General features: G+C 48.3%; 1 protein-coding gene across 1 annotated transcript in view; it reads right to left on the reverse strand.

Moving 5' to 3' along the window:
- Positions 1-1634: 1634 nt before the first annotated feature.
- KAT7 (K(lysine) acetyltransferase 7) overlaps positions 1635-10220 on the reverse strand; it is a 9946-nt gene continuing 1360 nt past the window's right edge. Inside the window, exons 3-14 of the mRNA XM_009074788.1 lie at positions 9462-9701; positions 8895-8977; positions 8627-8716; positions 7858-7956; positions 7599-7709; positions 6372-6563; positions 6043-6132; positions 5040-5180; positions 3932-4025; positions 3618-3764; positions 2916-3022; positions 1635-2058 (exon numbers count right to left, since the gene is read on the reverse strand). Coding sequence (XP_009073036.1) covers positions 1957-2058; positions 2916-3022; positions 3618-3764; positions 3932-4025; positions 5040-5180; positions 6043-6132; positions 6372-6563; positions 7599-7709; positions 7858-7956; positions 8627-8716; positions 8895-8977; positions 9462-9701 — 1496 coding nt within the window. The 3' untranslated portion in view covers positions 1635-1956. The remainder of the gene's footprint in view (positions 2059-2915; positions 3023-3617; positions 3765-3931; positions 4026-5039; positions 5181-6042; positions 6133-6371; positions 6564-7598; positions 7710-7857; positions 7957-8626; positions 8717-8894; positions 8978-9461; positions 9702-10220) is intronic.

The following is a 10220-nucleotide window of genomic DNA, read 5'->3' on the forward strand; positions in this document are numbered from 1 at the left end:
AGGCTCAGAATGTTTGAGGAATGTGAACTCCAACCAGTGATTTTAAGGATCATAGATTTCACTGCTCCAAATCCTCCCCCAGAACAAGCAGCAGGAAGTTCTGGCCATGGAAGCACAGAAGGTAAGGCTGAAAATCTTCTTTTAGGGTAACTTATTCCTTCTTCAGTGAATGGATGGATACCCTACCTGGCAACATCCATAATTCCTCATGGCCACAATAAGCTCAAGTGATAACACAGGATATTTTGGAAAGGTTCAACCCAAAGGCTGTTCCAGTCCCAATCCTTCCCACACCAGGCACAAGGATGGAGCTACAAATAGCAGCTTAACCCCCTGGAGCTGCAGGACAACACCTAACTGGGCCAATAATAAAGCCAAGGCCTCTACTGGAGCAGAGAACATGCTTTATTGGGAAGTAGATACAAGGAGAGCACATTCTACCACGTCATGGGGACAGGGAGTAGCTTCTGCAGGAGAATGGCCTGATTCCCTACTCCAGAGAGATCTACTTCCTTGGATATTTCATAGGTATCTGCAGTTAGTTACAATACAGGAGTGAAGGGCACGGACAGCAAACTCAGTAATGCCCACAAGGTCCACACCATGGACTGATGAGTTGGTTTGTGGTTTGTTTCTCCAGGAGAAAGGGAGACAGAGGAGCAGGAGAGAACTTTTCCACATCAGGATGGGGCAGTGGTTCACAGGGAATGGCTCCCACCTACCAGGACACTGAGTGCTTCATTCCAGCCCCCATTCCAGGAAGGGTTTCATGACATCAGCACTGGGATGTTCCCATCTTTCCCCCCACAGGGTTGTCCCCTCACACTGGAGCCATACAGGAAACTGGTGGCACAAGGACAGTGGTTAAACTGGGAAGCTGTTGGAGGATAGTTTCTTCCAGTGGTGCTGATGGGAGAGAGGAAGTCAAAGCTTTGTTTGTTCCACAAAGACAACCAGGGATGCACTGGCAGAGGCTAAACCCCTGGAGCATACCATGGGCAACCCAACAGCTGCTGCTGGTGGTTGGGGAGTTTCTGTGGCTGTTTGAACAAAGCCAGCAAAAATCCATCAAAAAGTTTGGATTTCTGCAGTATAGAGGGGAGAAAAAAAAATCCTCTCCAATACAAAGAGACAAAAAAAAAAAGTCAAGGAACTCTAGGAAAAATGGCTCCAGTGAAATATACTCAACAGGTTTCTCAGTAAAGAACTCACTAACTCCAAGAGATAAACCAGGGAAAAATAGGAATAACAATCCAAAAGGTCTCTCAGGCAGATGTGGGACTGTGGTAGCTCCAGGAGTGTGCACCAAGATCATCTCAGCCCAGGGAGTTCCCACCCCCTCAGCCCTGTGGGATCACACCACAATCCCAGCACTCAGGTGCAGGAGTTGTGACTGGACAGTATTGACTGCTGTATTCCCTGGAAAACTGCTGAGAAAGGGGATAGGTTATCCCACTAAAAACTACCTGGGACATGGAATGAACAAAACTACTTCAAACTGCTCAAGTCCTGGAACTGCAGCTGGTTGGAAAGCCAAACTTCCCACACACAAACACTCCCAGACCTTGTTCAGAAGCCACAGAAGTATCTCCAGCACTGAGAACTGAAGGAATCTGAAGGAACAACGGGACACAACACAACCTCATGGGAGCAGGAACATGAGGGTCAGACCAGTGACTGGACAGGTACAGTACCAGCAAGCAGAACTCCTTGGGCCAGCGCTGCTGGGAGCTTCCTTTGGGTCCAAAACAGATCCAATCCTTGCAGCCTCACTGAGGCCGAAACATCAAGTTCCTCAGAACTGTGGGATGCACAAAGATCCAGGCCATGCCAGCACCAAGGGCAGCTGAGCTTTGGGGAGGGCACTGTACCAGCCAACCACAACAGAATGGATACAACAGAGATCCCTAGGGTACTTCTACTGCTGGGGGGCACTGGCTGCAGGAGTCAGGGCACTTAGGTGCCCTTGGGAGGGGTCCACTTCAGGCAGCTGGGATCCATGATCTTGTTGCTGTTGGATCTTTTGGCCTCTTTGGCTATCCATTCATCAATCAGATCCTAAGGGCATGAGAGAGCAGGTTAAAACATGTGATCCAGATAGAGAATTATCCAGGGTACAACACCACAAATGTGAAGGTGACTCACCACTAAATGCTCAAAATAAAGACAAAGAACAACATCTCCTCCACAGAGATTTCTAGAAGGACTTCAGTCCCACTGAGAAGGCTCCAAAGTGATGTCCCAGGGAGGGCCAAACAGAGAAGCTCTTACATTTAGGGGTTTATAAATTACCAGTGAGGGAACAAACAAGACTCATTCCATTAATTCACTTCACTTGTGTGTCAGGGGAGAGTTAGGTTGGGTATCAGCACAAGGTTCTTCCCCCAGAGGTGTTTGGGCACTGGGACAGGGTTAGGTTGGAGATCAGGACAAGGTTCTTCCCCCAGAGGTGTTTGGGCACTGAACAGCTCCCCAGGGCAGTGGGCACAGCCCCAAGGCAGACAGAGCTCCAGGAGTGTTTGGATAACACTCTCAGGCACAGGGTGGGATTGCTGGGATGTCCTGTACAGGGCCAAGAGTTGGATCAATGATCCTTGTGAGTTCCAGCTCAGCATATTCCATGTCATCCACTTGCCCAGTGAAGGGCATGGTGAAGCCCATGATGGGAATGGTGATCCATTGCTCCCATAAAAAGCCACTTCTAATGAGCAATGTGACCAGGGCAAGTCAGCACAGCTGATTTTTGCTCTGCTGAAGCATCAGGTTTGATGCCCAGGTTATGTTTGATTTGGAAACCAGAGTTCTCCCCCACTGGACTGAAAAGGCTGAAAACTTAGTCCAGGAAATGGTGATTTCAGCACATTCAGATCTAACAGCTAAATGTAAGGAAAGAAAAAAGCCACCACAGATCTCACCTGTCTCTTCAGGACCAGGTGCTTTCCCTTCCAGTACTTGAGCATCTGAAGGGCCTGCAAGGTGCTCACGATGTCCACAGGGTTCACTGCTGTCTCCTGGCTGATCTCTGTTGGGTTAGAACACAAACAAATCCCTCTGCACCAGCTCCAAACTGCTGCTTTTCAACCACGACTTTCCTTCCCTTCCCTCTGAAGGGACAGACAGGAAATCCCTCCCAGGAGCTACAGGAGGTATTGCAGTGATTTAGTGACATCCACTGCAGGATCTGTGTTAATAAGGTACAATCCTCTGGAAGAAGATGAAGCCCTGCTTTGTCAGGATATCCCTATGGAATGTCACACACTCCCACAGGGAAATGCTATTAAAAGAAGCCCAAATATTCTTAATATTAGCTCCTGGAGCCATTTTTCTACTTAAAATGAACATTCTAATCTACAGATGGATAAAAAGCTCTTTGTTCCTTCTTTTTACAACTGTATTTTTTAAAGCATAAGTCAACAGACACCTCCAAAATGATGCCAAGTGCCTCATCTTTCCTGGTGCAGGAGTGGAAAAGAGCCATTCCCAGCTGCAGGAATGTTCCACTAACTGTTCTGCTCCACAAACACTGAGCTGCCTCATGGCTGGGGCAGGTCCATAGGCTGCTCAGATATATGTTCCTGAACCAAGTCACCACAGGTTTATTTAGCTTCAAAACACACCTTTGATTGAGATCTCTTTTCCTTGGAAGTTATGCAGGTATCTCAGGAGAACCTCCTTCCAGTAGCTTCTGTAGCTGATGAGACCCAAATCCGAGAGAGGACGTTCTGGAGAGCCAACTTTTTCCTCTACTTTAGACAGCAAATAGCCTGGAAAGGCAAAAAAACCCACTTATTTATCCTTCTTCATCTACTCAAAGAAAGGTGCAGCAATCAGCCTTAATGCAAACTGCTCAAGCACCACCAAGTGTGTGGATTTCCTGATGGAATTGGCATCTTGGACAGGTTTTTATGCCAGAATTTCCCTCTCTACTTACTGAAGTCAATGAGCATTTTGCCATAGCCTTGTCTCATGTACTGAGGCATTGTCAGGATGCAGGAAACATTGTAGTTGAGGAAGGAATTCTTCTCCTGCAAACAAGAGCAGAGAGGATGGGTGAGCAGGTCTAGATCTGTACAAACAATGGGACTAGCACAAGAGCCTGAACAAGTCTGTGCAACTGAAGCAAGGGGAAAGGAGCCACAGCAGAAAAACCTGCCTGGCAACAAGGAACAGGATCATCCCTCAGCCACCAGCATGGCTCAGGTGTCTGACTGCATCAACCATTCCACTGGAGGGTTGGGGCATGATTTTAGGCCCAGGATGACTAGCACTGGAGTTATGGAATCACAGAATCATGGAATGGCTTGGGTTGGACTTTTAGAGATCTAGTCCCAACCTAGTAGGAAGTTATGGTTTGGTGTTCCATGATGTTCACTAGCCCAGGCTGCTCCAAGCCTCATCCAGCCTGGCCTGGAACACTTCCAGGGATGGAGCAGCCCTGGGCAAGCTGAGAAGGAACCAGTGACACTCCCAACAACAGCACTAGAAGCACATGGTGGACACTGAAATGTTTAGAGGAGACTCAGCCATTGTTACCCTCAGACTTGTCTTTGGATCATTTCTTTAGCTCTTTATTCAGCTTTGACTCAGGTGCTTTAAGGAATAGTTCCCTGCAATTTCTTTGGGAGAGTATTCCCCTACCTAGAGAATTTCACTGACTAAACTCCTAAGAGCATTGCAAGACATCACCACGTCCACAAAACAATCACCTCTGCTGTGTGGAAGAACAAGCAGGAAATGGATCTGTGTTTGTTCTATCTCTGCTGCACATTAGTGGCTATTTTTCAGGCAGCAACTGGCTGAGTGGAGAAAAGTGGCTCCTACCCTCAGCTTGGCCTGTGACTGATGAAGGAAGAGAGTGCAGCAAAGCACCTGCAGCAAACAACACAATCCATGCAGCTCAGCTTTGACACTTGATCTCTTCCCAGAATCAACAAATCCTGAGGCTGCAAACCCCAGAGAGGAGATTCAGTGTTGCTAACTCATGTTCTAAAGCTCCTGGCAGTGAGGCAGCAATGCCTCTGTGTGTCCTTCCAACTCACCTTGGAGAAATACCCTATCAGGTGGCAGCCAGTGTTGTCAGCTTCTGTCATGACATAGAAGAGGAAAGGTTCAACATCATAATATAGTGTTTTGTGGTCCAGGAAAAGCTTTGCCAGCAGACACAGGTTTTGACAGTAGATCTAGAGGCAAAAGGAGAATGGGATACATTTATGACAGTGTAATATGCCAAGTGTGGACAAAAACATGTGGGAAATGACAAGTTCTGAATGGTCTGAGAAGAGCAGCTGGGCCAGGAAACAATTCCAGGTGGGATGGAATTAAGCCTAACTTGCCACTGGTGGGGATGGAGGTTTGGGCTGTCAACCTCAAAGCCCAACACACTCACTCAAGAGAAGGGGAGCACAGGTTGAGGCTCTGCATTGTATCAATCCCATGCTTCAAGGTCATCCTGCAACTGGCAAAGCCTCATTCCAACTTCCAGCAGTGAGGAATTAGCTTTTGGATTCATTCTTTCCTCTGAAGCCTTCAAGGCTGGACAGATGTAGGCAGGGCACAAATGTGGTTGGGGCTGAATCTGCAGTTTCTGATCCATGTTCTTACAGATGGAGCTTAGAGCTCATCCAGCCCCAACCCCTGAGCAGGTTACTCAAGGCTCATCCAACCTGGAATGAACATTGCCAGGGTTGGGGCAGCCACAGCCTCCCTGGGCAACCTGTGCCAATGTCTCTCCACCCTCACAGCAAAAACTTCTGCCTAAGACCTAACCTAAATTTCCCTCTTTCAATTTCTCCCCATTGCCCCTTGTCCTGTCCCTACAGCTCCTAACACAGATCCCTCTGCAGCTTCCCTGGAGCCCCTTCAGCTCCTGGAAAGTTGCTCTGAGGTCTCCACACAACCTTCTCTTCTCCAGGCTGAAAAGCCCCAACTCTCTCCTAGGGGAGATGCTCCAATCAACCTTGTGGCCTTCTCTGGCCTTGCTCCAACAGTTCCATGTCCACGTTGGGGCCACCAGAACTGGGCACAGTACTCCAAGTGAATTACCTTGTTCTTTTTCCCATCCACTTCAAAGACAGAGATGGAGCCTTTGCGGTAGATTTCATCCCCGGGTGGATGTTTCCAAACACATTTGGCCTAGGACAGGAAAACAAAACCAGGGTGACACTGCTGTTTGAAGGAGACAAAAGTAGTGTTTTAAAGAGAGAAAACTACTGTTTTAAGGACAGAAAAGTTCTAACAGCTGGTGGATTGAGCAAAAAACACACAGCCTTCTCACTCCCCTCACTGTGAGCAACTGAGCCACAAGAGAAATGGCTCTAACACATGTTCTGTCAGATTGGAGCCTGAGGAATCAGCTCTGCCCTGGCCCTTACCATGTGCCTGCGCAGGATGGTTTGGCTCTTCATGTACTTGAGGCAGAACTCACACATGTAGAGCCTCCCCAGGCGAGCGTATTCCTCGGGGTAGGGCGAGTGGTACCACGTGTCCAGCTCGTAGCGCCCGAACGCGATGGTCTTGATCATGTTGCTGCCCTCAGTGATCTGCCCCTGCAGCCTCAGCTTCTCCTGGGAGGGGGAAAGGAGCATTGTTGTGAAAATGGGTGTTAGAAGTAGGTAGATAGTGTTTAAGGGGTTGGGATGAAGCTTGGAGATAATCTAGTCCCAACCCCCTGCCCTGGGCAGGGACATCTCCCACCAGAGCAGGTTGTTCAAGGCTTTAGCCAACCTGGAATGAACATTGCCAGGGTTGGAGCAGCCACAGCCTCCCTGGGCAACCTGTGCCAGTGTCTCACCACTCTCACAGCTAAGAATTCCTTCCCAATATCCAATCTAAGTTTCCTCTTTTGGTTTCTCCCCATTGCTCCTTGTCCTGTCCCTGCAGCTCCTAACAGAGATCCCTCTGCAGCTTTCCCTGGAGCCCCTTCAGCTCCTGGAAGGTGCTCTGAGGTCTCCACACAACCTTCTCCTCTCCAGGCTGAGAAGAGGACACTGTTCATATTTCCCAAAAATGGGACATTGTTGATTTTTCTCAAGGAAATCATTTACTCCAGGTTTTCTAAACTCATCTTTCAGTGTGACCACGTGAATGTCTTGTGCTGAAAGCCAAACAAACTCCTTCCCACTTCATGCACCTCTCCTGATCTGTAGGGAGAGGACACAGCCTAATGCTCTGTCTCAGATATCCCAGATGGAATTAGCACTGGAAAGCATCATCAAAGGGTCTTTTGGTTCCTCTCTGGAGGTGGAAAGTGGCTTTGGGAAACTCCTCAGAAGCCTCAGCAACACAAGGTTTTGAAATCCTTAGCTATGCCAAGGTGGAATTTGTTCCCAGCACTCCTCAGCCATCCTTCCAGCAAGTGCAGCTGTTCATTCCTACACTGGGAACACCTCTGGAATGGCACTGCAGCATTCCTGACTGCAATGCTTAGCATCCCCTGGGGATGACTGACCCTTAAACCTCATCCTTGCTGTAACTGAGCCGACTTGGCTGGGCTGGAGCTGCTTTAAACACTCTGATTTTACCTGCACAAGTCCCACGAGCCCAGAAACATTCCCATTCCTCCCCAGGCCATTTGCTGGGAGGTGTTTTGTGAGTCTCACCAGGTCCTCAGACGCTCGTGCCTGTGCCCTCCGGAACAGCTCCAGGTCGTACTCACTGGTCAGGTTTTCCAGGAGAGGTTCCCTGGTATTGCCATAGGTTTGTCTGTGCTCCTGCAACAACCAAACAACAGGAATTTTATTGCCAAGCTGTTGGATGTTGCAGCTTTTACAGCTGCAGGAGGCCTGGGATAGCCAAACTCCTGCTCAGCGGTCTCATTCCAGCCCAGAGGGAATGAAAGGATTAAGTTATTGCTTTTACCATGTATTTTTCTTTCTGCTCCTTGCTCAGTCCTGAGTTTCTCTTCTTCCTGAGCTCAGCTACTTTCTCTTTGTATCTCAGCTGCCTCTCTGTTGGGGCCTGAAAGAAAACAGAGTTGGGATCCTTCATCCTCTCCAAACATTCCCTTCACCTCCCAAACCAAAGGATCTGTCCTGGCTCTCATTTCATGTGGTTTGATGCCTCTAAAGCAAATCCTCTGCCAATGACAGAGCACTGCAGGTACCACACAGGTATGGAAAACAGGAAATCTTTCTTCCTACCACAGCCTTGACCAAAGCACCTCAGTGCCACAAGACAGGGAATACTCCTCATGGAGAGCTTAATCACAGGAAGAGCTCAGAGCTGACTCATGGAGTCACCTTGACCCAAGTCCAACACTCAGGGACTGAAAAATGTAATTCCCCTGGTTTTATTCCTCTCTGTTTAGTCAGAGATAAATTGTAGTTTACAGTTCTGCAGGAATTCTCTTCTCCTGCACTTCAAAGCACATGGAAAAGCTCATCCTGAGAACATCCTATGTGATATTACAGCCCAACACCAGCTCTCTCCCAACTGCTCCAGGCTCAGTTAAGGGATACAAGGAATTACTGTCCTAACTGCTCCAGCCTCAGTTAAGGGATACAAGGAATTACTGAAACAAACTGCAGGTGCCAACTGGGAAGTGTCAGGACTGGCACAACAGAAGGGAGACTAGGTTAAAATGCTTGGAACAGAGGTTTTCCCACTTTTTCCCCCAGCAGATGCCTACCTGGTGCCTGGTGGCATGCCTGTTGTTGTCATCCTGCCTGTGGGCCAGCATCCTCTCCTCAATCTGCTTGTCCCTGCTCTGGGCTCTCACCTGGAAGCCAAAATTTACCTGTGAGAGCTGCAGCAATCTCCTGGTTTGACACACAAATGCTGCTGTCTCACAGCTAAAGACATCAGCTGACACGTGGCTAACTCTGTTTTCTGTTCACAAATGACACATCTTGGCAGTCTGTCCTTCTAAAAAAACAACCAGAAGCTAAAAGATTCACCTTGCACTCATCTGCTGAGAGGTTGTGGTAGAGAGGACAGCCTGAGATGGAGAAGTGTCGCTCGTGTTTTCCAGTCAGGTGTCCTGGAAAGGAACAGAGAAACAACCCAACTTGAAACAAATCATCAGGGAGAACCTTCAGAAGTCTCCTAGATGGGCAGATCCCTCACATGAGCTTCTCAAGGAGTTTGCTCAGGGCACTACAGTGGGATGGAGAAAATTTCAAAAAGGAAGGACAAGCTCCTTCACACTAACTCCATGCAAACAGTCAAGGTATGTTAGAGCCTGAAGTACTCTGGGTCTGAAATGTCCTTCCCTGACTGCAAAACTGCATTTTCCTCCTACCCCTGTGCTCATCCTACCTTATTCCTTACCCAAAGACTCTTAGAAAACACCTCCAGGAGGAATATACCTGCAGAGATGCTTCACATCCCCTCTCTAGAGCCACTGATATTCCTGATCCTAACTCACTGCATGTTTTTAGAATGTATAACTCAACTAAATGGGACTTGGAGTATCACAACAGGAATGTAAAGCCCCAAGAGATCAATGCTGGATCTGGAATTACCTAAGGAGTTACAGCCAGGAGTGGGACACTTCATGTTGAAATTGTAGCTCTCGTGGAAGCGTCGGCGCTTAGGGCGGTGAGACAGGTCACTCCCAGAATCCTTCATGGACATGTCCTTGGCAATGCTCTCATCGTGGGACACGTTTGGACTGGAGATGTCAATGTCAGACTCTGAGGAAGGAGCATTCCCAGTGGGGGTACGAGGTGGAGACTCATCGTGATCCGCTGTGTTTTTAGTGTCTAAACAAGGACCAAGAACATTAGCAAGAAAAACTTACAACACCACAGGTAAAAAGCAGCTGGGAGAGCTGGCACCAACCCATCTGGGCTCAGGATCATAGAATCCTAGAATTTAGGGTTGGAATGGAGCTTAGAGCTCATCCAGCCCCAACCCCTGAGCAGGTTGCTCAAGGCTCATCCAACCTGGAATGAACATTGCCAGGGTTGGGGCAGCCACAGCCTCCCTGGGCAACCTGTGCCAGTGTCTCACCATCCTCACAGGGAACAATTTCTCCCAAAAACCTAATCCAAAACTCCTCTTCTTCAGCTTAAGGTCATGGCAGGTGTGAGGGTAGACACTTCTTTCTTAACCAGAAGGAGTCTCTAAGTAAGCCAATAGAAGGGAAATAAGTGATATGTTATATAAAATGTTCTTTATTAACCAAACTAGATGCACACACTTCCCTGAAGAGAAGTCTCTGAGCAGAGGCACTTCCTTGGCTCCTTGGCCAAGCCACTGGGAACCAAAGGCTGTCCCCT

The sequence above is a fragment of the Acanthisitta chloris genome, unplaced genomic scaffold (genome assembly GCF_000695815.1).
Source record: "Acanthisitta chloris isolate BGI_N310 unplaced genomic scaffold, ASM69581v1 scaffold8435, whole genome shotgun sequence".
In the NCBI taxonomy this organism is placed as follows: Eukaryota; Metazoa; Chordata; class Aves; order Passeriformes; family Acanthisittidae; genus Acanthisitta; species Acanthisitta chloris.